This window comes from Myotis myotis, unplaced genomic scaffold, assembly GCF_014108235.1.
Source record: "Myotis myotis isolate mMyoMyo1 unplaced genomic scaffold, mMyoMyo1.p scaffold_m19_p_1, whole genome shotgun sequence".
Classification (NCBI taxonomy): Eukaryota; Metazoa; Chordata; class Mammalia; order Chiroptera; family Vespertilionidae; genus Myotis; species Myotis myotis.
The window spans coordinates 179,470,445-179,495,675 of record NW_023416313.1 but is presented as its reverse complement, the minus strand read 5'-3'; the positions used below and the strand labels follow the sequence as shown (position 1 = coordinate 179,495,675).

The window sequence follows — 25,231 nt, the reverse complement described above, 5'->3', positions numbered from 1 at the left end:
CTTTCAAAAGTGGTGGGAAAGGTGGGGGGAGAAGGCTGTTTTTATGCCATTTTAGCATTTCTCTCCATGTTGAGAAGGCTACTTAGAAAATATAGTTTGGTGAACATTTTTCTCAGTGGCTTCGGTAGCAGCGTAAGATCTATGAGTATGGAAAATTAATTCCCACAGAATTAAAGGGAAGGGAGTTTAGAAGATCATCTTGGTCAGTGCAATGATTTTATCTAGAAGAACCTCCACCTGATTGAGGTGGTCTGGATTAAGGTGTGAAGATTAGAAAATAGCAAATGTTATTTGTGTTTATGTGAGATTTGTCTGTTGAAGCTCTGCAGCCAGTGTAAGGAAGGACAAGTTAAACTTATGCCAGCGGCCATGCATAACCTGAAACTGAGGTCAGCACCTCATAGAGACCCAACTGCAGAGTTTAGCTATGGAAACAGTCATGCCTACCTACAATCTGGGCTGTGAAGACCAGGAATTTTTATAATTAATCTTTGAAAATTAGTTTTAAAGATGTTTAATAATATCATAGGTGCACATTTTGGAAAGATGTACTTTGGTGTGTAAAATTTATGGTACTGAAGTACGTATGTTGTAGACTGAACACCAAGTGAGTGTGAATACCTGAACTAGGGATGGGAAGGCATCCAACAACCATCCCTGAGGTTTCTGAAGGTTTCTCAAAGAGGGAGACTAAAACTCAGGCCTTGGCATGTATATTTCCCAGCTGGGTGCTAATGTGACACTATCTCAACCATTATTTGTTGAGCACAGCCCTGAAGCAGGTTTGGGGGAGCTACAGTACAAACAAAATAAGTGCAACATAATCGTTGCTCACAAAATAAATGTAGTTACTTGGGAAAATAGGTAAAGAAAGTTAGTTGAGCCCTAGCTGGTTTGGCTCAGTGGACAGAGCATGGGCCTGCAGACTGAAAGTTCCCGGGTTCAATTCCAGTCAAGGGCACATGCCTGGGTTGCAGGCTCCATCTCCAGTGGGGGGCGTGCAGAAGGCAGCCAATCATTGATTCTCATCATTGATGTTCCTATCTTTCCCTCCCTTCCTCTCTGAAATCTATAAAAATATATTTTTAAGAAAAAAAAGCTGAAAACCACACTAGATCCATGTATTCCTCTCACAGTGATGTTTCTCTCTCTTTAAAAATCAATTTAAAATCTTTTTTAAAAAGCCCTAGGCCAAAATCGGTTTGGCTCGGTGGATAGAGCGTCGGCCTGCGGACTGAAAGGTCCCCGGTTCCGTTCCTGTCAAGGGCATGTACCTGGGTTTCGGGCACATCCCCAGTAGGGGGTGTGCAGGAGGCAGCTGATTGATGTTTCTCTCTCATCGATGTTTCTAACTATCTCTCTCCCTTCCTCTCTGTAAAAAATCAATAAAATATATTAAAAAAAAAAAGCCCTAGTTAGTTTGCTCAGTGGTTAGAGACTCGGCTTTGCAGGCTGAAGGACCCCGGGTTCAATTCCGGTCAAGGACACGTACCTCGGTTGCAGGTTCAATCCCCGGCCCCACTCGTGGGCAACCAGTGGTTGTGTGTGTGTCTCATTTCGATGTTTCTCTCTCTCCCGCATGCCCTCCTCTCTTTATAAAAATCAATGGAAAGAATATCCTCGAATACGGATTAACATAAAAAAGAAAAGAAAACACAGTGTATGTGACAGAGTGCGCATTGACTCATACAGCAACAAGCACAGTAAGATTAGAAGAGAAAAAAGTGAGTAGTAAAGTGACAGGATAAAGTCAAAAGTGGGTTTTGAAGCAAGTTTTGCAAGGAGCTGTGGAAGTCATACTCTGGGTACGCGCAAACGTGGAAACTACCACACCCTAACCCAATTTTGCGGTTGACTGGCCCAATACGGACAATTGTGAGCGCCTCCGGCCCCTGTCCACTCACTTCCTAACAAAGTATCCACGCCCACCCCGAAGACTTCCACTTCCGCAAAGTCAGAGCGGCCCGGCCGCGTGACATGCCGCTCTGCATGCTGGGTTTTGTAGTTTCTTCAGAAACCCAATCCCCGCGCTCTTTGAGGGGGCAACGCCTTCTGCGGCTCCTTTTTCTGTAGGTGGGCATGAGAGGGCTGGGGAGCCAATGAGGCCGCAGTAACGTGGCAGCCACCCACGAGCCCGCGTCTTCGCCCGCCCCACCGGGAGCCGGGCCCCGCCCCCAGGGGGAGCTACTATCAGGCGCCGATCCGGAGGGGGGAAATGAAGCCCTCCTCCTCCTAGGAGGCCTGCAGAGGCCCCGGCCTCCCCCGCGGCCGCGCTCGGTGGAGGCGCCGGGGCCCACGCCGCCCGATCCCTCACCTGCTTCCGGCCCTCGGCTGCCCGGCCGTGCTCCCTTCTCCCCGTGGATGCTACGCCTCTCGGAGCGGAACATGAAGCTTCTCTTCGTCGCCGCCCTGATCGTGGGCTCCGTCGTCTTCCTTCTGTTGCCGGGTCCTTCCACGGCCGATGAGAAGAAGAAGGGGCCCAAAGTCACCGTCAAGGTCCGGCTTCCCTTACCAAGCCCTGCCCGGCGGGGCCCGCCCTCCGCCGCCTGGGGTCGGCCTGGGCATCCTGGGCTCAGGCTCAGCGCCTGGTCCCCCGGCTGTGGCCTGGTGACGCCTGGATGGTCCTCCCGCATTCAGACCAGAGACAGACCCGACCCTCCCCCACCCCCTGGCCTGACCCAGGCGTTGGCCCGGGGGTGCCCATCTGGGGCCGCACCCGCAGCCCCTGAGAAGTCCGTTTGCAAATACCCCGCGGTGCTGGCGAAGTGGTGAGAGATCACGGCTGTCAAATCGTGAATCCTTTCTCTGTTTAGGTCAAATTTTAACCAATTACAAAGCACAGCAGTATAGTTTAAACTCACGTGTTGCTTTTTTTTTTTTTTTTTATCGCTGTTGTTTTGTATTTTGTTTTCTGATGTTACTAGAGCCTGGGAAGATTGTTACCCTGTAGTCTAAGGAAAGTGTAAACGGGTTTCCTGGGAAATGCGCCTGGAATTTTCATTAGATTCTCATGGGGTTTTGTCACCACCAAAAGCAGATGCAGAAACACTGCTTTAAAACAAGGCTGTTTTCTCTGCCATCCCCAGGGTAGCTTCTCGGGCCCTTCCTTCCCTAACAAGGCCCCTTTAAACAGGCTAAATGCAAAAGGCTCTTTTCCCCCAGGTGTACTTCGACCTGCGGATTGGCGATGAAGACATCGGCCGGGTGGTCATAGGTCTCTTTGGAAAGACTGTTCCAAAAACAGTGGATAATTTCGTGGCCTTAGCTACGGGAGAGGTAAGTGGCTACAGCAGAGGGAGTCAGATTCAGACCGACTGAAGTTGGCAAGTAACGCTGGCAGCAAACAGCGCAGAGCGTGGCTCTCAGTACCAACTAACTGTTGCCGTGTTGGCAAGGGGAGCCCAGTATTATGTCTTGAGTTTTTAAAAATGAGTCCAGAAATCTGGGTTTTTCTTTTTAAAATTTATTTTATTTTTCAGTACATTTTTATTGATTTCAGAGAGGAGAGGGAGAGAGAGAAACATCAATGATGAGAGAGCATCGTTGATCGCCTGCCTCCTACATGCCCCCTACTGGGCATCAAGTCCACAACCCAGGCATGTGCCCTGATTGGGAATCCAACCGTGATCTGGTTCGCACGCAGGTCGATGCTCAAACTCAGAGCCACACCCGCTGGGCATGGGTTTTTCTTTTTGAGAAAATTTCTCAGTCATTGCGATAACCAAAGAAGGGGTGTCTGTGGAAACTATAGTTTGTGGCCGCAGCACCAAGCTTTCTCTTAAGAGTAGGGGCCCAGAGTTTCCCAGGTTTTAAGAAAACCAGAGTGCCCCATTTAAGAAAGTTTATATTCCAACTTTTCATTGGGTCAGCAGGTAACCTTTTCTGGGGGTCCGTTTTCTTGCATCTGTTCTTATAATTAGGAAAAAACAAGAAGGAGATGGCAGAGGCATTGTGTGAAGCAGAACTACATGAAGCCTGGGAAAGGTGTGAGGCAGAAGAGTGCAGGCTGGCCCCTCCTGGCTCTGTGTGCTCCGAGCCTGCGTGTGGTCTCTGCTGGCTCCGCAGCACGTTGAACCATGACTGGCCAGCAGTGATGTCTCTTCTATGAGCAGGAGTCGTTGTGGGCTGGGTTCCTGCAGGGTCTGTTTCATGTCTGCCTGGTGCCTCGTGCCACCTCCTCACCTTCTCATCCCTTTTCCTAGAAAGGATTTGGCTACAAAGACAGCAAATTCCATCGTGTGATCAAGGACTTCATGATCCAGGGCGGAGACTTCACTCGGGGAGACGGCACTGGAGGTAACCCGGGTCCAGTGGGCAGAGGGCTGGGGTCCCTTCCTTCCCCAGCTCCGGAGGCAGGCCTGTCACCTGCATGGAGACCAGCTGTACCGGGCACCCAGTACAAAGAAGAGGGAGTAGTGGGGGGTCAGGTGGACATAAGAGGTAGACTTGCTGGTCTAGGCCTACAGCCTTGGTGACTTCTCGCAGTACCTTGTGGTGGGAGGGGAGAAAAGTCAAACACAGGAGTGGGTGATTCCAGGTCAGGCATGCAAAGCCCGTGTGGGCAACCTCGGGAGCCCCAGTGAGGGTGGGCAGAGCTGCTTTTCTTGGCAGTCTCCTACCAGAGACCATTTGGCAAGAGCTGACTGGGTCTCTCCTCTGCGTTGCTTGTGAACAGGACAGACAGACACCCTGGACTAACCCTCAGGTCTCACCATTCTTGGGTGAATAGCCTGCTCCTCCCTCAGGCTGCATCTGCAGCTCACCCCATCAATGAGTGTCTATTGGGCCAGGCTCTGGTGGGTGCTGAGGACACAAACATCAGTGTGGCAGCAATTCCCTTTCACTTCCAATACCTGAACACTCATAAACTGGCCCTAACCCAGCCGTTAGGACTCAGGCTCTGTCCTCAAGTTATCATCTCGGTGGAAATAATTAGGAGAAAGCCAGGCAGGCAAGCCATGCAGACAGCACAAGATGTAAGTAGCTGGCAGCAGGTAGCAGTGGAGATGGCCAGGCAGACACAGTCCAAAGTGATGTGTGCCCGGAAGCAGATACAGTTGGGTGTGGCCCGGTGTCTGCCACTTTCTTGCTTTCGACCTTGCAAGTGAGTTGTCTGAGCTTTAGTTTCCTCTTGTGTAAAGTGAGAGTGGTCAGAGTTATGGTGCTGTGAGGGTTGGGTGAGAGCTTGAGTGTAAGTTCCCAGTACGTGGTAGGTAATGTCAGCCATTGCCGGAGTGCTGACAGGTGCCGAGGCCTGCATGGAGGGAGTCACTGGGGGCCAAGGTTATCGGGAAATGGCCTTGTGAATGTGAGGAAAGATTTGAGCAGGGTCCTGGCTGGGCAGAGAAGAGGCACGATTAAGTTGTGGTCCCTGCTGTGTTTGGCAGCAGGAACTTTGCCAAAGGTGGGGTCGGGAATGAAGTAGAGCACAGCGCTTTGTCCTACCAGGAGGCTCCGCTGAAAACCTGAAGGGGGGGGGGAAATGGTCTCAACGGAGTTTGAGGGAAAGTAGTATGGCAGCAGGACTCAGGCTGGTCAGGGGGCCAGTGTCGCTGTGCCTGTGGGGCGATGTGGGATGGAACCCAGGCAGGATGGCCTCATGGGCAAGGGCAGAGATTCCAGGACCAGACCCTCTGGTTTGAGTTGCAGCTCTGCTTGGGTACTTTTAACCTCTCTGTACCTCAATTTCTTCACCTTTGAAATATGGTTATTGGATCCTGCCTCATAGGAGGAGGTTTTTGTGTATAAAATGCTTGCCACGGTTCTCTGGCATGGTTACTTACCACTCTAAGGAGTAGCCGTTTTTGCCACCGGAGCAGCAGGAATAGTAAAGAATGAACAAATGATGGGGGGGGGGGGGGGGGGACAACAACGGTAAGCAGAGGAAAAGTTGGCAAATAAATTAACTGGTGTCCAGAGGGAGAGATTACTAAGTATGTTGAGGTTAACACGCAGAACTGTCCCTTTAAGTTTGGAACGCCGCGTATCTTGGGAAAGTGCTTGGAGCGGGGGATGTGGATTTGCGGACTGTCTGGATAGCAGCAGCAATTGAAATCCTGATTTACAGAGGACTCTCACATGGGGAGGCTTTAGCTGGCAGCCCAGCCAGGAGTCATTGCACAGCAGTGGGAGAGACCAGTTCATGTGGGGGTGGGACTGAGAAGCGGGGCACAGGCTGGGACATGCCCACCCCCACCCGCCAGTCTACTTCTTGGTTTTCAGACTTTTCCAACCTGTTACCCAAGCATGTCAAACGTGGGGCCCGTCGACCGTGAACTTGCCATGCTTGTATCACACAATCAGAAGCATCTCCCCGATTAGCATCAGTCTAGGAAATTTCCCCACCTGGTTCCATGCTGTGGAACCACAGGGTGAAAATAGTTGTATTAAAGAGGAAAAAAAGGTTTTGAAAAGTATTGAGTAAAACAAAATGAAAATTACTTTATTGCTGGGTTTCTCGGGGCCGCCGGTTCACTAGTTCACAGTGTGAATCTCTAGGAGATGTAAGAAGAGGTAGTATTTCCCCATATCTTAGGATCTCTGAAACTGTCTGCTCTCGGCCCCTTTGTCATGTCTCCTGGCCCCTTATGGAGGGGCACTTACATATATTCATTGCCACCTTTTATTTTCTGTTCATTCGATAAGAGGCTCTAGATGGTGATAGCGAACCTTTTGAGCTCGGCGTGTCAGCATTTTGAAAAACCCTAACTTAACTCTGGTGCCGTGTCACATATAGAAATTTTTTGATATTTGCAACCATAGTAAAACAAAGACTTATATTTTTGATATTTATTTTATATATTTAAATGCCATTTAACAAAGAAAAATCAACCAAAAAAATGAGTTCGCGTGTCACCTCTGACACGTGTGTCATAGGTTCGCCATCACTGCTCTAGACCAAGCATGTCAAACTCGCGTGTGGCCCACAACGGATATTTTTGCAGCCCAGCCAGTATAATGGTGTGAGCAGTTATTTACAATTATGAAATTTCAGTCTTCTGTCAGATACAGAATTACCTTGGGTCAGTTTTGAAAGTAATCACTGTGAACAAGATTTCCCCCGAAGTAGGAGAGATAGTAGCAGAGAAGAGATGCCAAGTGTCAGGAAGAAAACATTAAATTTATCATTGCTCGTTTTTTTTTTCCTACTATACTTTTCAAAATAAACCCATGTTTCTATGAAAAATGAAATTTTTGGTTTCTTGTGGCCCACATAAACTTAAACCTTATTTGACCCCTGTTAGCCTTTGAGTTTGACATGCTTGCTCTAGACCAGTGGTTGGCAAACTCATTAGTCAACAGAGCCAAATATCAACAGTACAACGATTGAAATTTCTTTTGAGAGCCAAATTTTTTTAACTATATAGGTAGGTACACTGTTATTAACTTAATTAGGGTACTCCTAAGGCTTAGGAAGAGCCACACTCAAGGGGCCAAAGAGCCACATGTGGCTCGCGAGCTGCAGTTTGCCGACAACTGCTCTAGACTTTCCAGAATCCAAATGGCAGCTGCTTCCGAGTCTTTTGTGCTCTCTGGAAGAAACGCTAGTCAGCCACGACATTCCTCTTCTGGAGGGTTCTTACCTCTCCTGCCCCTGTATCCTGCAGTCTCTCTCCACGCAGATCCTGCCATGCAGGCCTGGGGCCATCGCCAAGGCTAGTTGTTAACATGTGCCTTATTTAAAAGCCATAAACTACATTCTCAGAGTAATCATTCATGTGAGCTATTCTGTAAGTCAGCCTGGCCACTTGGTCGGTCAGCATGGTTTAGCTCCAAAGGCCAGAGGGTAGGAAGAAGACAGCTCTCAATACCCCTGTACTCTACTTGAGCCTGGCCTGACACTGGACAAGCTGAGGCCCCAAAGATCTGCTGAGTTTGTGCCAACCCAGGTTCCCTGACCTGCTCTGTCTTTCTTCCCAGGTAAGAGCATCTACGGTGAACGCTTCCCTGATGAGAACTTCAAGCTGAAACACTATGGGCCCGGCTGGGTGAGCATGGCCAATGCTGGCAAAGACACCAATGGCTCCCAGTTCTTTATCACAACAGTCAAGACAGCCTGGCTGGATGGCAAGCATGTGGTGTTTGGCAAAGTTCTAGAGGGCATGGTGAGTTTTGGAGATGGGGGCTAAACGTGGGCAACCCTCACCAGGAATAGGACAGACCTTGGGGGCAGGACAACCTGTATTTTACCCCTTTCCCACAGGGGAACCCACAGATTCAGACGAGTGTTCGTGTCTGTAAACCTGGGGGGATTTAAGACTAGCCTGCCTCTCTGTGCTCCCAAGTCCTGAATCCTTCTAGGCCCCAGGCAGAGGCCAGCCAGGCCTTGTTGGGGTTGTACCACTGCAGGGACCTCCCCATACCACTGCTGAGAGTGGGATGTGGCTGCACTACCCAGAGGTGTACAGGGCTCGGTACCCACTCCCCAGCCACCTCCTCACCCTCCGCTCAACCTGGGTCTTGCTTCAGAGGATCAAATTGCTGCATCCTCTTGTCAGAACTGGGCTCTCCCCGTCCTGGGCTGACACCTGGCCAGGATTCTAGGATGTTGGTGCCTTGAGGTTTGTAGTCTGTTCGTCACACGAGAGACTCAGTCCTCCCTGGCCATGCACTGGGGCCTGTCTCCCTTGAGTGGCAGATCTCCTGACCCCCTGCCTCTGCCCTTTCTCCCCAGGAAGTAGTACGGAAGGTGGAGAGCACCAAGACTGATGGTCGGGACAAGCCCCTGAAGGATGTGATCATTGCAGACTGTGGCAAGATCGAGGTGGAAAAGCCCTTTGCCATTGCCAAGGAGTAGGGCCCCAGGGACAGCTTCCTCTTGAGCGACTGTGTTTGGGCCTGTTGCCCTCTCTGGGGGGCGAAGACAGCCCCCCACAGGGCTCTGCTGCACCAGCCATAGTGCGGATGTCTGACAGAGCGGCCCCCCCCCTCACATTCCACAGGCCCAGTTTTGTAACAAACTTCTACCATCACTGACCAATTAAAAAAGTAAGGTGGGTTTTTTATAACCTGTGTGTGGGCTTGGTTCTTGGGCCCGCAGCATCTCTGTTCAAGTCTACGGCCCAGCCTGGGACTCCGAGGCAGTGGCTGCTTGTCCCCTCCTTGGGCTCCAGCCTAACCCTTTCCCCCGATGCTACAACAAACTGTTGAGCTTTTGCTTCTTGCTTCTAAACTGCCAGCTACCTCTGTGTCCCCACCTCCCTCCCCCCCCATGAAGGTGAAGAAATACACCTGTACCTTTTCATAGCCTACCTCCTCAACTGACTTCTCCCTTTATCCTCATCCTCTGTTGTCCCTACCCAGAGTGCAGGTCTATCACCCCAGCTACTGGTGCAGTTGGGTTCTGGGCCTGGGGTGGGTAGGTCCTGGGTCCAAGCCAAGGGGGACCCCACCCCTGTCTCTTATAGGGCTCAAGGACAGAGGCACGTGACTGTCCTGGCAGGTGGTCCAAAGGCCTCTGGGTTGGTCAAGGCATTGGTGGCAAAGGTGCAGGGTGACAGGGAAGCTCTGGCTGGGTGTCAGCTGTGCTGGTGCTGAAGCTGTAGAAGCCCTGGAGCACGCCATTCACCACCACGTTGGGCAGAGGCTCTGGGAAAACAGGAGGAAGGGGAATAGGGGGTGTGGGACGGCCATGGCCTCAGGCCTGCAGCTCCCTGAGCCCCTGACAAGGCAGCAGTTAACAGCTGGTCACCTGAAATGAGACCTGGGCATCCCCAGTTCACATTCTGTTCACATAAGCCAGGCTGATGGGGATGCAGACCAGGGAGCCACGTCTGCTGCACCGTGTCTGCTTCCAGAGGGGAATGCACAGGGCGCAGCAGTGCAGGCATGGTCCGCAAGGGGTCCTGGGAGCTGAGAAATGACAAGCTCACCCCCACTCCCACCCTGATTCCTGCGCCCTCAATCCAGGTTATAGGTCAGAGGCACCCCCTCACCTGGGGATGAGATACAAATGTAGGGGTCCATGCAGAAGCTGATGACCGGCCTGTGGTACAGCTGTGAGCTAGGAGGAGAAAGGGTCTTAAGCGTGGAGAGTGAGGTGGGGCAAAATCTCCTATCAGGTGAAGACTGGGAATTGAGATCACTAACAATCCACAAGGAAAAAGGTGAGTGGGCAGTGGTGTCAGGAGCGCCCACAGGAAAACCTGGGCCAGCAGGACAGGCAAGGCAAGCCCGGGGCCACAGACCAGCCTCACGGCCTATGGCCGCCAGGGGGCAGCGGGTGCAGAAAGAGTCTTTAACTTGCCTGCTGTCGCTAGGCAGGAACTCCCCCAGGGCTCTGAAAAGAAGAGTGTGAACTGCCTGGGGAGCTCAGGGGAGCATGAGGAAGGGGTGGAGCAACGGAAGACCAGAGCTTCACCTCCCAGGGGGCCACTGCTTCTATTTGTAACAAGCCCAGTTCCGGTGGGTAACCAAGGCTGTACAGAAAATGGCCCCTTGTCCTGGCCGTTTGGCTCCGTGGATAGAGTGTCCGCCTGCGGACTGATCAGTCGCAGCTTCAGTTACAGTCAAGGCAAGAAAACGGCCCCCTGGCAGGGTCAAGAGAGCTGACAGATGAAGGTGGTCATGTCTCACCCCTGGCAGATGTGAGAGAGAACAGGGCCCGGCCCCAGAAGGCTTCCCCTGCTTGCTGCAGAGCCCCCCCCCCCCCCCCCCCATCACACACACACACACACACACACACACACACTGGGGCCTCTCCTGCCAAGCCAGGCCCCTGGAGGCCTCACTCACCCCCAGCTGCTGGCCTTGGGGTCTGTGGGGAAGTGCCGAAGACTCAGGAACTCCAGCAGCTCCTTGGGCACATCCCGGTTCAGGTACAAGATGCCCTGGAGAGGAGCACACGGGACACCCGTCAGACACAGCCCAGTGCAAACTGACGGCACAGGAGTCCTGCCAAAATGATCACAAAGTTCAAGACAGCTCGGGTCCTTCCCAACACGGCCCTGGGCCCACAGGTCTGCCCTCGAGCCTCCCTGGTCTGGAACCGCATCCCTGTGCGGGGAGGAGGGAAAGGCCCACATCCTCCTCAGGAGGGCAGTGCAGGACCTCGCCCAGGAGGGGAAAGGAACTAGCAGCAGGTGGCCCCAGTTCAATGAAAGTCCAAATTCAACTGAATTCAATTAATTTTCATTCTGAAATTACTGCTCAAGAAACTGAGGTTTGGGATAGAAAAAATCATGCCCAAGACGTGCGTCCCCCCGCACCCCATGCCCTCACACGTCTCGGGGTCACACCTAGTCCAGCAGGCTGGGGGCAACAGTGAGACCCATGCCCACCTGGATATAGGCCTCCAAGCCCTGCCGCCGCTGCTCCAGTCCTCTGGTCCTCCAGTGGGGCAGGCGTTTCGAGGGGAATTCGGGCACCTTGTACAGTTTCTTCATCTGCGGTGCGATCACAGTGTCCCCACTGAGCCCTTAAGCTCACTTCTCCCTAGCAAAGCCCCCCCCCCCAGCTTCCCACCCCCTCTGTATCCCCAAAACTTCAGGCTCTGCCCTAGGATGGACACGGGTGAATGTGATTGGGGCAGGGGCGAGAGAGGACCCACAGCCGCGGACGCCCGAGGGTGGGCGCAGAGGCAGGACAGTCCCGGCTGAGACCTGCCCCTCTGGTCGGTCCGCAGCCCGCGGGGAGGCCAGCGCCCGGGACCTGAGCCCTCGGGGACCGGGGTGGTAACAAGGGCGGCAGAGGGGGGGACCGCAGCTCGGACGCCCGCCTCCCTGGCTGGGCAGGAGCCCGCAGGGGTCTGTCGGTCGGCGGCGCCGCCTCACCCGCTTGTGCAGCGCGTGGAACTCGCTGTAGCGCCTCGGCACGGTGTGTCTGCGCCCGCGGTACCGCACTTCCACTCGGAACACCTGCGGGGCGGGAGCGAGCAGGCGGGTGCGTGAGGCCCCGCGCCGGGCGGCCGCCCACCCTCCGCGCCTAAAGGCACAAAGCGGCCTTGGAGAGCCGCCGCTCCCCGGGGACCCTCCCACGTTCCCCACACTCTCGGGGGAAGGGGCGAGGACCTGCCCTCCGCTCCTCGTGAGTCCGGACCGCCGTCCGCAGGGCTGGCAAATCCAAGCGCCCCGTGGCCGTCGGCCGCTCTAGGACCTCGCAGTCCGGGGCGCGGGATCCCCACTGCGCGCGGCATCCCCACTGCGCTCGGCACCGGCGGGTCCCCGCGCTCCTTCCAACCCATTGCTCCCACTCACCATGTGGCTTTTCTCTGGGCTCTGCCTGGGCGCCTCGGCCTCCGGGCCCACGGACGGAATGTGAACTTCCAGCATCCGCGCCCCAGCCGCTCTCCGCCCTGCTCGCGCGAAGCTCGAGGCCGGAGTTGTGCGGGCGCAGCAGAGACCCCAGCGGGGCCGGCCCCGCCCCTCGGCCCTCGGCCCTCGGCCCGCCCCACGTGGCCCCGCCCCGGGCGTATCCTCGCTCCGCCGGGTCTGGCGAGGGACCGATTAGGGGACGAGCAGCGTGGCGGGAGCAGAGAACCGCCCCCAGAGCCGTGTGGGGTTGCAGGGCCGGTGGGGACAATTTGGCCAAGAGGCATCCGTTTGTCCACATTCACTGAGCGCCCACCGACTGTCAGAAGTGCGGTGAGCCAGCATTTCACCTGCTCTTTGTTGAACACCTTACTAAAGACTAGAACCTGTGGGCACTGGGCACGGAGGAAGCCGGGCGCCTACCTTAGGGGCCAACCAGGGACATTCCTTGTGTTCCTCACACCTATCCCAGGCTACCCCCAACCCCTTCCCCCCACCTTCAACTTGGCCCCTGTGAGAGTGGTCGCGCCTGGGCAAGGCTTGGACCCCATCTGGATTGTTTTGTTTTGTTTTTTAAATTGATTGATTTTTAGAGAGAAAGAGACATCGATTTGTTGTTCCACTGATTTATGCATTCATGGGTTGCTTCTTGTATGCGCCCTGAGAAGAGCTCTCACCTGCCACCTCTGGAGGATGCTATGGGACAAAGCCCCCATCTGGTTTTGATGGGCCCCTCCCCCAGCATCCACAAGCCCCTTCATTCATAGTGTTTTTGAGTTTGTTTTTATGTTTGAATTCCATTCATTTTGCTTCAGGCCCAGTTTGCCAGGAAGAGGCAGTTTAAGGTCTTAGACTCTGCTTTGGGGGTCAGCTTGGATTTCCCAAAATGTGTAGACCTGTGCTCATCTGCAAAATTAGGATAATATGCCTCTCCCGGGATAGTGTATGAAAACTGAGTGATATGATCCCTGTGAAGCCATCAGCAGAGTAAGTGTTGAAAAAACAGCAGCCTGTGGGCTTGTCCTGGAGGCATATTTGGGTGGTTGGTGTACAGGGCAGTAGGTGGGGAAGAGGGACTCTGGAAAGATGGGTGGCCTAGGCTGCTGTTCCCACTGCTCTGGGCAGGGTCTTCCTGGGTATGTGGCAGGACCTAATCCATAACTCTCTCACCCCCTGTGATAGAAGGATCTCTACTCCTATCTCTAGGCCCCCCCACCCCCCCTCAACCATGAGGGAGCTGTTCCATTCAGCAGAGTCCACTCCACTGACGCCCCATACAAAGGCCTGGGTGGGTGGTGGAGGCAGGGATGGCCCCTCCTGAGAGAGTTCATACCTAGCAGGAGGCCTGTGGTGGGAAGGAGGAAGCAGCTGGCCTATCTTAGGGAGCGAGGTTGGGGAGCCACTGGCTCACTCCATCCCCCGCTAGTACAGAGGTGCTTCTGAGCTGGAGCAGAAACTCTCCATTCCCAGCTCTGCCCCCACAGAGGCCCCAAAATGGGAAAAGCAAGCCTCCCCAATACTATGTGCCACACTTTCTTCCCCCAGATTCCGTCCTCACAAGGGCCCTAGAATCAGGAAGCTGAAACTCCCTGGAAGGGAAACAGCCCAATAGGAGGAGAAGTGCTGGGTTTCATTTCCCCCCTTACACTCCAGGGCCCCCGTCATTCAGGTGTTACCAGCGAGACCAGGAGACCTTAGTTCTTGTTTTCTTTTTTTAAAAAAATATATTTTATTGATATTTTACAGAGAGGAAGGGAGAGGGATAGAGAGTTAGAAACATCGATGAGAGAGAAATATCGATCAGCTGCCTCCTGCACACCTCCTACTAGAGATGTGCCCGCAACCAAGGTACATGCCCTTGGCTGGAATCGAACCTGGGACCTTTCAGTCCGCAGGCCGACGCTCTTTTCACTGAGCCAAACCGGTTAGGGCAGTTCTTGTTTTCTTGAAGGAAAGATTTCAATCAATAGACAACATGTAGAAAAGCAAACAAGGATGTATTGACCACAGCAAAAATGTACTTAGGACAGTAAAACAAGGAAGGACCTAGAAGAAGCAACCGGAGAGCCTGGGCTGAGTGCTGTGGCTCACTGAGAAGTCAGAGAAAAGGGGGCCTTGGAGACAGGGTTAGGGGCTTAACTCAGGACGAGCTGCCGGCTGCCCATTGTTCCCTTGGTTACAAGTCTCATGGGGTCCCTTAGAGGTTAGGGGATACATGCCTGTGGGGGAAGGGGCAGGAGTGTGCTCCCTGCAGGGAACCTTCATTTGCAGGGGTTTTAAAGGCTGGGCACTTAGGGGAGGTCTTAGGGGAGAATCAATAGAACATCCATCAGCTTTATGCTGATGTACCAAAATGAGATTTATTCTTTTAATTTGTCTGTCCTTGGGTGTGGTTGGCAAATGGCACTAATTGGATTTCTGTTATCTATCTCCCTGAGTAGGGTGATTTAAGCTATTTACCCTCTGGTTGGACTGAAGTGCAAACCATTTACTCTTAAGTATCCTTGGTTTAGGGAAGATAGGATTTACTAAGTGGCTGCAAGCTATTTAATTGTCTTAGTTCTCCTATTCCCTATTCCACTTGTCCTGAAATTTTCTTAGCTTCTTGCTATTCTGTAACACAGGGACCCTGTTCTGCTTGTCCTACTGTCAGAAGTCTTCTCCTGGGACCCCCAGACCTCTAAACTTCTTGGTTATCCATCCTAATGAGTTTGCCCCTCTATCTCTATTTCTAACCCCTAGAAAACTGCTAGTCTCCAAATGGATCCCCATTTTCCCATGCCTCCCTTCATACTTAGTCCATTCTCTACCTAGCAGCACAAACTATCATCAAGGCATCGCTTCAAACCTTCCAAAGGCTTCCCACTACTCTTAGAACAAAACCCACTCTCCCCACTACAATCTGCAGAGCTCTAATGACCCAGCTCAGCCTCTGTCTCTCCTTTCATCTCCTCTCCATGCAGTGACCATCTTCCAGTTCTTTAAACCTAATAAGCTCTTCCCTGCCTCAGGGCCGTTGCACTTGCTGATTCATTTCCCTGGAGCACTTACCCTGACTCGTCACCTGATGGGTTTAGCTTAAACTTCCAATATTTAGCCTAAAACCCACCTCTCAAAGAGGCCTTCCTTCCTGATCACCTTATCATGTCATCCTATCTATGCACTTATTCCAAAATGTAGCTACTGTTTATTGTATGTCTCCCTGGTTTCCCAGACTCTGAGCACCATCAGGCCAGGGACCTGGTTGGTCTTGTGAGATTTTGCTGCCATGGTGCCAAGCATGTAGTAGACACTCAAAAACTAATTGTTGACTGAAAGACTATATGAATGAATAGAGGAGAGGGGTGTTGGGGAAAGGCTAGGGAGAGGACGGAAGGCCTGGGAGAGAGGCAGGAGGGAGCGGGGTTGCCAGGGGGTTCTTAGAGGAAGGCCAGCATGGGGATAACAACGGGAATGTTCTTCATGCCTTTAGAGTTAGATCTCGATCTCCCTCTCTCTCTCTCTCTCTCTCTCTCTCTCTCTCTCTCTCTCTCTCCCCCACACACACACACCCTTTCACTCTAGATTGTTGTCCACATTGGTATTTACTTAATTTCCTGAGAAGCCTCAAATCCCTGGGTTTTTATCACTAGTTACAGTTAAAATTTATGTTATTGTTTTTCCATCACCATTTATACACAGAGAGACTTGATACGACTCATTTGTAAAATTGCACAGCATTCCATGGCGCTGAAGCGAAGATGCATGGAGAAAACCCAGACCCATTTAAGATGTCTTTGGGGAGACAGAACAAGTTATGGAAAATAGTTTCCTGAAAGGAGATGATGGAAACCCCAAAGCAGTTACTACGTTCAGAGGAGAGTTTACTTTCTGTGCGCTTGAAGCACTGGCCAGCTCAGTGTGCCAGGCTCTGTATGATGGGTGTGGAGCCCTTCAAAGTGACTTCCATTTTTAGAAAGAGTTGTCTAACTGGACAAATCCTTGCCTTTGCTCTGTCACTCTCTAACATATGAATTTCCTGTCCACATTTCTGGGGGAAAGTTGGTTAAAAATACTGGTTGGTCGCATTTTCTTGGCCGGGGTGTTTCCAGATCAGATTGTAGAGCAGTGATTCTCCAACTTCAGCAGCAGCGGCGGCCACGAGGCCTGGCAGGTCTCAGAGGGCCCTGACCTGCTCTCCGAGTGCCTGGGCCTGGCATGGAGCCTCACAAGTGCCCGGCGATGCTGACTTGGGGCCCACATTGTAGACACTGGTCTCTTGACTCCCACAGCAGCCCTGTCGGAGCGGACCCCTCTCACACCACTGCCGCCTGGAGATGAGGATCAAGCCCTGAGCACAGAGCAGGAAGGCCTGGGGTGGCAGTGTCCCCCCTGACAGGACCCCAGTGTGGGGAGCTGGTGGCTGGGTGGGTCACAGGTGGGCTGGATCCCTGTTCCTGGCCCCAGCATGAGCCCTCGCCCCCCTGCCGCCATCACACAAAGCCCCTTTCACTGGCCCTGCTTTTGCTGGGCTGCATGGCTGCTCAGGAGGTTTGGTTACCCTGTTAAGAAAACAAACAGCGCGTGAGCCTTGGGCTGGCAGGCGCTGCCCGGCACAGAGGCGGGATTATTTCCTCCAGGCAGGTGGCCAGCGGTGGGCTGGCCCAGGGACTCAGCCCCCAGGGGCTGCCTGAGCAAGGCTGGGCCTGGGCTGCTCCCCCAGACTGGCTTTGGTCACGTGGGCAAGCATGGACCACTCCCTGTGCCTCAGGGCCCTTGTCTGTACAAGGGAGAGTTGTGTGGATTAACTGACCTCATCCTTTTAAAGTGCTTAGCATGGGGCTTGCCACACAGTAAATGAATGTTAGTTATTATTTGACTGAAGTATATGAATTTGCTGTTTCTTAAGCCAAACCATTTACTGTTGGCAATTACGTGATTCATCCTATATATTATTACTGATTCCACTTTGAAACAATAAAAACAAAGGCTACTGTTCCTCGTTTAGAATCTTGAGATTGAAAGGTTAGCTTTAAAAAACAAAAAGCCTAATTAACTCTGTGATCAGGATTTTTCTGATTTTCTCAATATTGTGCAATCAAATAAAGTAAAAGAATAAATTGGAAGCAGACGTTCATGTAAATTAGCAACTATCCTGTTCATTCTAACAGCCTCAAAGTATTTACTGCTTGTCTTTTTAATAGGTACATGTTGCCCTAGCTGGTTTGCTCAGTGGATAGAGCATGGGCCTGTGGACTGAAGGGTCCCAGGTTCAATTCCAGCCAAGGGCACATGCCCGGATTGTGGACTGGATCTCCAGTAGGGGACGTGCAGGAGGCAACCAATCAATAATTCTCTTGCATTGATGTTTCTCTCTCCCTTTTCCTTCCTCTCTGAAATCAATAAAAATATGTTTTTAAAAAAAGATTGACTTAAAAAAATATAAAAAAATAAATAGGTACATGTTGTCCTGGCTGGGTAGGTCAGTTGGTTAGAGCATTGTCCCAATATACCAAGGTTGTGGGTTCAATCCCCAGTCAGGGCACATACCAAGAATCAACCAATGAATGTATCAATAAGTGGAACAACAAGGCATACTCTCTCTCTCTCTCTCAAAACAGTAAATAAAAAAAAAAGTACATCTTATACATTTGAAATAATAATGAAAGGATATTTTTGTTTTGAATATTGGACTTTGGTGTAGATGTCTAAAAATAGCTCTGCTGCTAAAACAGTTTAAATTATGGAGCTAGTCTATTTTATAAGTTTTATTTTTTTATTGGGCCATGTTCCTCCTTTTTTAAAATTTTTATTTGACAAGTGTATTCTTTTTTACAATATACAAAATAAACCTATTACCAGGTTGTAGGTACAAAATAATTAGCCGTTTACATGCAATAAACATTAATATTTCAAGAAAAATTATTTTAACTATAATATTATATGCAATAAACAACATTTCAAGAAAAAAAGATTTTAAATATAATAATATTACCAAAACTGTACTACCATACTATAATATTACGAAAGTTGTAGGAAATATTTAAAATCTGCAAATAACAGGATTACTTCTATTATATTCTAAAATATTTTTTTCTCTGGCTCTATTTTTATTCATCAGTTTATGTTCATTATATTTCATAAATGAGTGAGATCATGTGATATTTACCTTTCTCTGACTGGCTTATTTCGCTTAGCGTAGTGCTCTCCAGGTCCATCCATGCTGTTGCAAATGGTAAGAGTTCCTTCTTTTTTACAGCAGCATAGTATTCCATTGTGTAGATGTACCACAGTTTTTTAATCCAATCATCTGCTGATAGGCACTTAGTGCTACTATGAACATAGGGGTGCATATATCCTTTCTGATTGGTGTTTCTGGTTTCTTGGGATATATTTCTAGAAGTGAGATTACTGGGTCAAATGGGAGCTCCATTTTTAGTTTTTTGAGGAAACTCCATACTGTCTTCCATAGTGGCTGCACCAGTCTGCATTCCCACCAGCAGTGCACGAGTGTTCCTTTTTCTCCACATCCTCTCCAGCACTTGTTTGTAGATTTGTTGATGATAGCCATTCTGACAGGTGTGAGATGGTACCTCATTGTTGTTTTGATTTGCATCTCTCAGATGATTAGTGACTTTGAGCATGTTTTCATATGTCTCTCAGCCTTCTGTATGTCCTCTTTGAAAAGTGTCTATTTAGGTCCTTTGTTTGCCCATTTTTTTTTTTATTGGATTGTTTATCTTCCTTCTGTTAAGATGTAGGAGTTCCCTGTAAATTTTGGAGATAAAACCCTTATCGGAGATAACTCTGGCAAATATGTTCTCCCATGCAGTGGGCTTTCTTGTTGTTTTGCTGATGGTTTCCTTTGCTGTGCAGAAGCCTTTTATTTTGATGTAGTCCCATTTGTTTATTTTCTCCTTAGTTTCCTTTGCCCTAGAAGCTGTATTGGTAAAGATAATGCTACAACAAATGTCTGCTATTTTGCTGCCTATGGCTTCTAAGATTTTTATAGTTTCCCATCTTACATTTAAGTCCTTTATCCATTTTGAGTTTATTTTTGTGTATGGTGTAAGTTGGTGGTCTAGTTTTATTTTTTTGCATGTATCTGTCCAGTTTTCCCAACACCATTTATTGAACAGACTGTCTTGACTCCATTGTATGCTCTTGCCTCCCTTGTCAAATATTAATTGAGCATAATGGCTTGGATCGATTTCTGGGTTCTCTGTTCTGTTCCGTTGGTCTGTGTGTCTGTTCTTGTGCCAGTACCAGGCAGTTTTGAGAATAGTGGCTTTGTAATACAGCTTGATATCTGGTATTGTGATCTCTCCAACTTTGTTTTTCTTTCTCAGGATTGCTGCACCTTTTCAGGGTCTTTATTTTACTCCATATGAATTTTAGTTTGTTCTAGGTCTGTGAAATATGCTGTTTTAATGGGGATTGCATTGAATCTGTAGATTGCTTTGGGTAGTATGGACATTTGAATGATGTTGATTCTACCAATCCATGAACATGGTATATTCTTGCATTTGTTTGTGTTTTTCTCTATCTCTTTTTTCAACATCCTGTAGATTTGTGAGTACAGGTCTTTTACCTCCTTACTTAAATTTATTCCCAGGTATCTTAATATTTTTTGTTGCAATGGTAGATGGCATTGTTTTTTAAGTTTCTCTTTCAGAGAGTTCATTACCGATGTATGAAAAAGCCCAGATTTCTGGGTGTTAATTCTGTATCCTGCTACATTGCCAAATTCATTTATTAAGTCTAGAATTTTTTTGATGGAGTCTATTGGGTTTTCTATGTACAATATCATGTCATCTATGAATAATGACAGTTTTACTTCTTTTCCAATTTGATTGCCTTTTATTTCTTCTTTTTGTCTGATGACTATGGCTAGCACTTCCAATACTATGTTGAACAGGAGTGGTGAGAGTGGGCATCCCTGTCTTGTTCCTGTTCTTAAGGGAAATGGTTTTAGTTTTTGCCCATTGAGCATGTTGTTGGCTGAAGGTTTGTCATATATGGCAAGTCAAGGTCATGTAGCTTGGTTGTGGGCACATCCCCAGTATGGGTTGTGCAGGAGGCAGCTGATGGATGTTTCTCTCTCATCCATGTTTCTAACTCTCTATCCCTCTCCCTTCCTCTCTGTAAAAAAATCAATAAAAATATATTAAAAAGAAAAAATAGGTGTTAGGCCTTAGCTGGTTTGGCTCAATGGATGGAGCATCAGCCCATGGACTGAAAGGTCCAGGTTCAATTCTGGTCAAGGGCACATGCCCGGGTTGCAGGCTTGATCCCTAGTATGGGGCGTGCAGGAGGCTGGCAGCCAATCAATGGTTCTCTCTCATCATTGATGTTTCTATCTCTGTCCCTCTCTCTTCCTCTCTGAAATCATAAAATATATATATTTTTAAAAATGGGTGTTAGCCCTAGCGGTTTGGCTCAGTGGATAGAGCATCGGCCTGTGGACTGAAGGGTCCCGGGTTCGATTATAGTCAAGGGTACATGCCTGGGTTGCAGGCTCAATCCCTAGTAGGGGATGTGCAGGAGGCAGCCAATCAATGATTCTCTCTCATCATTGATGTTTCTATCTCTTTCTCCCTCTCCCTTCCTCTCTAAAATCAATAAAAAAATATTTTTTTTTAAAAAGGGTGTTGGATTGTGTCGAATGCCTTCTCTGCATCTATTGATATGATTATGTGATTTTTGTTTTTCAGTTTATGTGATGTATCACATTTATACATTTATTGATTTGCGAATATTGTACCAGCCTTGCATCCCTGGAATAAATCCCACTTGATCATGGTGTTTGATCTTTTTAATATATTGCTGGATGCGAGTTGCTACTATTTTGTTCAGGATTTTAGCATCTACGTTCATCAGGGATATTGGCCTGTAAATCTCTTTCTTTGTAGTATCTTTGTCTGGTTTTGGAATTAGGATAATGCTCGCCTCATAAAAAGAGTTTGGAAGTGTTCCTTCTTGGATTTTCTGAAATAGTTTGAGGAGTATAGGTGTTAGTTCTTTGAATATTTGATAAAACTCCCCTGTGAAGCCGTCTGGACCTGGGCTTTTATTTGGTGGGAGTTTTTTTTATTACTGCTTCTATTTCATCAGTTGTTATTGGCCTACTCAGGTTTTCTGATTCCTTCTAATTCAGTTTTGGGAGATTATATTTTCTAGGAATTTGTCTGTTTTGTCCACATTGTCCAGCTTGTTGGCATATAGTTGTTCATAGTATTTTCTTACAATCCTTTGTATTTCTGTGGTGTCAGTGGTCACTTCTCTACTTCATTTCTGATTTTATTTATTTGTGTCCTCTGCCTTTGTTTCTTGATGAGTCTGGCTAACGGTTTATCACCTTTGTTTATCTTTTCAAAGAACCAGCTCCTGGTTTCATTTATTTTTTTTTGTTGTTGTATTTTTTTTTTTTTTTAGTCTCTGTGTTATTTATTTCTGCTCTAATCTTTATTATTTCCTTCCTTCTGCTTACTCTGGGCTTTTCTTGTTCTCTTTGTAGTTCTTTAAGTTGTAGGGTTAAATAGTTTATTGCTGATTTTTCTTGTTTTTTGAAGTATGCCTGTAGGGCAGTGATGGTGAACCTATGACACGCGAACTCATTTTTTTGGTTGATTTTTCTTTGTTAAATGGCATTTAAATATATAAAATAAATATCAAAAATATGTCTTTGTTTTACTATGGTTGCAAATATCAAAAAATTTCTATATGTGACACGGCAGCAGAGTTAAGTTAGGGTTTTTCAAAATGCTGACACGCCGAGCTCAAAAGGTTCGCCATCACTGCTGTAGTGCTATGAATTTCCCTCTCAGGACTGCTTTTGCTGTGTCCCAGAGATTTCGAGTTGTTGTGGGTTCATTTTCATTTGTTTCCAGGAAGTTTTCAATTTCTTCCTTGATCTCGTTGATAACCCTATCATTGTTTAATAACATGCTAGTTAGCCTCCATGTGTTTAAATGTTTTTGGGAATTTGTACTGTAGTTGATTTCTAATTTCATTCCACTGTGATCTGAGAAGATGCTTGATATGATTTCAGTCTTCTTGAATTTGTAAGGACTTGTTTTGTGTCCTAACATGTGGTCTATCTTTGTGAATGATCCATGTGCACTTGAGAAGAATGTATGTTCTGCTGCGTTGGGGTGGTATGTTCTATAAATGCCAATTAAATCCATCTGATCCAGTGGGTCCTTTAGAGTCTCTGTTTCTTTGTTAAGTTTTTGTCTGGAAGATCTACCCAGTGAACTCAGAGGGGTGTTAAAGTCCCCTAGTATGACTGTATTGTTGTCGATCTCTCTGATGAAGTCCTCTAGAAGTTTTTTTTTTATATATTTAGGCGTTCCTATATTGGGTGCATATTAAAGTCTATTTTGTCAGATATGAGTATTGCTACTCCAGCTTTTTTTTCTTTTCCATTTGCATGGAAATTTTTTTTCATCCCTTCACTCTCATCCTGTGTGTGTCTTTTATTTTGAGGTGGGTCTCTTGTAGACAGCATGTAGTTGGGTCATATTTTTGTATCCATTCAGATACCCTACACCCTTTGAGTGGAGCATTTAACCCAGTTACATTTAGGGTTATTATTGTTAGGTACTTATTTATTGCCATTTTAATTCTGTATGGCTAGGTTTCTCTCTCTGTTTCTTCTTCTCATTACAGCAGTCCCTTTAGCATTTCTTGTAATGCTGGCTTGGTGTAATGTACTCCTTTAGCCTCTCTTTGTCTGGGAAGCTCTTTATTTGACTGTTTTGAATGATAGCCTTGCTGGATATAGTAATCTTGGTGTCAGATCCTTGCTTTGCATTACCTTGAGTACTTCATGCCATTCCCTTCTGGCCTGTAGAGTTGCTGATGAGAAATCAGGTGTCAGCCTATGGGAACTCCTTTGTAGGTAACAGTTTTTGTTTCTCTTGCTGCCTTTAAGATTCTCTCTTTGTCTTTAACTTTTGGCATTTTAATTATGATGTGTCTGGGCATGGGCCTGTTTCAGTTCTTCTTGCTTGGGGTTCTCTGTGCCTCCTGAACTTGTGTGACTTTTTCCTTTACCAAGTTAGAGAAGTTTTCTGCCATTATTTCTTCAAACATGTTCTCTATTACTTTCTCCCTTTCTGCCTCTTCCGGCACAGCTACTATCCTAATATTGTTATGTTTCACGTTGTCCCACAGCTCCCTATAGCTGTCCTTCTGTTTTTTAATTGTTTTTTCTTTTTGGTTCTCTGATTGAGTGATATTTTCAACTCTGTCTTCTAATTCACTGATTTGATCCTCAGCTTCCCCTAATCTGCTGTGTATTCCTTCTAATGTGTTATTTGTATTATGTCATTCATATCTCAGACGATGTTTTTTTCATAGTTACTATATCTTTTTTCATGCTGTTGAGCATCTTTAACATCATTACTCTGAGCTCTGTTTCAGATTTCTTTTTTTTTTTTAAATTAGAACTTGTTTCTTTTTAAAATATATATATATATATTTTTTATTGTTTACAGAGAGGAAGGGAAAGGGATAGAGAGTTGGAAACATCGATGAAAGAGAAGCGTCGATCAGCTGCCTCCTGCATACTCCCTACTGGTTATGTGCCTGCAACCAAGGTACATGCCCTTGACCGGAATCGAACCTGGGACCCTTGAGTCCACAGGCTGATGCTCTATCCGCTGAGCCAAACCGGTTAGGGCTCAGATAAATCTCTTATCTCTGCTTCATTTATCTATTCTGCAGAATTCTCTAGTTCTTTCATTTTGGGTTGTTTTTTTGATTCCTCATTTTGGCTTTCTGTTTGGTTTTGTGAATATGTATTAAGTAGATCCTCTACACCTCTCAATCTCTAGTGAGGACAATGTTGCAGGCTGTTTTTGACTAATTAGATCAGGCAGAGACTCAGCCTCTAGAGATTGCCTCTGCCTACAGACTGATAGGATTCCGACTTGAATTGCCCCCCAGGCAATCATCCTCAGGTGTGGCCACATTTTTTTTCAACAGGGTGGGGCAGTTGCTTCTGCCTGGAGGCTACTTATTATTTTTAATCTCTTAAGTGGCCTCAGGGCTAGGTGTTTTCCAATAGGCTGTATCAACTGTCTTCCCCCCAGGCAAGGCAAATGTCTATGTGGGAAAGATGTTCTCCACTGCAGTGAGGGAATGACTCAGCCTAGAAAACTTGGGGTGTCTGCCTTCTGACTTCTATTCCCTGAGTCCCCAGTCCTGGCTTCTGCTCTCACAGCTCCAGTCCACTTCACCCTCCCTCTGTTGGAGCACAAGGTGGGTGGCTCCACAGGGAATTTTGTGCATTGGCCCTTTAAGAGGGTGCCTGAATTTTCAGTGCTGTCTGCCCCTGGCAGGCAGCACCCCACTGCTTTTCACAGCCAGATGTTAAGTGGGTTCAGGTCTCAGTTTTGGTGCTTTCCACTGGGGGGCCCAGCTTGGGGATTAGATCCCAGAGTTCTCAGTGGGAGCACCACCCATTACTGAGATATCTTTCTGGGACTTCAGCTGCTGTCTGTGGGCGCCGGGCCAGCCTTTTCAGGCCTCTGCCCCTCCTACCGGTCTCTGTGAGGTCTCCACTTTCATTCCTGGGGTATCAGAGCTCTCTCCTGTGAGTTTTCTGTTGATTATTCAGGAAGTTTTTCTGTGTTTTAGTTGTAATTCCAGTTTGTTCCTGGGAGCATGTCCGTGCAGCGTCCACTTACTCTGCCACCATGTTTAATCCTCTATTTTATAAGTTTTTTTTAAAAAAATTGTTTATTGATTTTAGAGAGAGGGAGGAAGGAAGAACAGAGTGAAAGAAAGAGACATTGCCTTGTTGTTTCACTTATTTACGTATTCATTGGTTGATTCTTGTATGTGCCCTGACCGGGGATCGAACTCCCAACCTTGGGATATCAGGACAACACTCTAACCCAGCGGTCCCCAACCTTTCGGACCTCACGGACCACTGCTGGCAACCGCTGCTCTAATCAACTGAGTTACTTGGCTTCACTTATTTTATAGGTGAGGAA

At 48.2% G+C, this 25,231-nt stretch overlaps 2 protein-coding genes across 2 annotated transcripts; one reads left to right on the top strand and one right to left on the bottom strand.

Annotated features, from left to right (window-relative positions):
- Nucleotides 1–2,307: 2,307 nt before the first annotated feature.
- PPIB (peptidylprolyl isomerase B) lies at nt 2,308–9,008 on the top strand. Its single transcript, XM_036304293.1, has 5 exons — nt 2,308–2,496; nt 3,163–3,276; nt 4,203–4,296; nt 7,921–8,105; nt 8,675–9,008. The coding sequence occupies exons 1-5, from the start codon at nt 2,362–2,364 to the stop codon at nt 8,795–8,797; spliced, it is 651 nt and encodes a 216-aa protein (XP_036160186.1). The 5' UTR covers nt 2,308–2,361; the 3' UTR covers nt 8,798–9,008.
- Nucleotides 9,009–9,142: 134 nt separating this feature from the next.
- On the bottom strand, nt 9,143–12,349 carry SNX22 (sorting nexin 22). The gene is made up of 6 exons (XM_036304306.1): nt 12,195–12,349; nt 11,772–11,855; nt 11,280–11,384; nt 10,735–10,829; nt 9,936–10,003; nt 9,143–9,588 (listed from the first exon to the last, which is right to left on the bottom strand). The coding sequence occupies exons 1-6, from the start codon at nt 12,267–12,269 to the stop codon at nt 9,467–9,469; spliced, it is 549 nt and encodes a 182-aa protein (XP_036160199.1). The 5' UTR covers nt 12,270–12,349; the 3' UTR covers nt 9,143–9,466.
- Nucleotides 12,350–25,231: the final 12,882 nt, after the last annotated feature.

Excerpts from the sequence above, each read along its gene's own strand:
- PPIB (XM_036304293.1), top strand. The coding sequence starts at position 2,362 with ATGCTACGCCTCTCGGAGCGGAACATGAAGCTTCTCTTCGTCGCCGCC. Across the intron at positions 2,497-3,162 it reads GGCCCAAAGTCACCGTCAAG|GTGTACTTCGACCTGCGGAT; the intron begins GTCCGGCTTCCC and ends CTTTTCCCCCAG. Across the intron at positions 8,106-8,674 it reads GCAAAGTTCTAGAGGGCATG|GAAGTAGTACGGAAGGTGGA; the intron begins GTGAGTTTTGGA and ends CTTTCTCCCCAG.
- SNX22 (XM_036304306.1), bottom strand. The coding sequence starts at position 12,269 with ATGCTGGAAGTTCACATTCCGTCCGTGGGCCCGGAGGCCGAGGCGCCC. Across the intron at positions 10,830-11,279 it reads GCTTGGAGGCCTATATCCAG|GGCATCTTGTACCTGAACCG; the intron begins GTGGGCATGGGT and ends GCTCCTCTCCAG. Across the intron at positions 10,004-10,734 it reads CCCAAGGCCAGCAGCTGGGG|CTCACAGCTGTACCACAGGC; the intron begins GTGAGTGAGGCC and ends TTCTCCTCCTAG.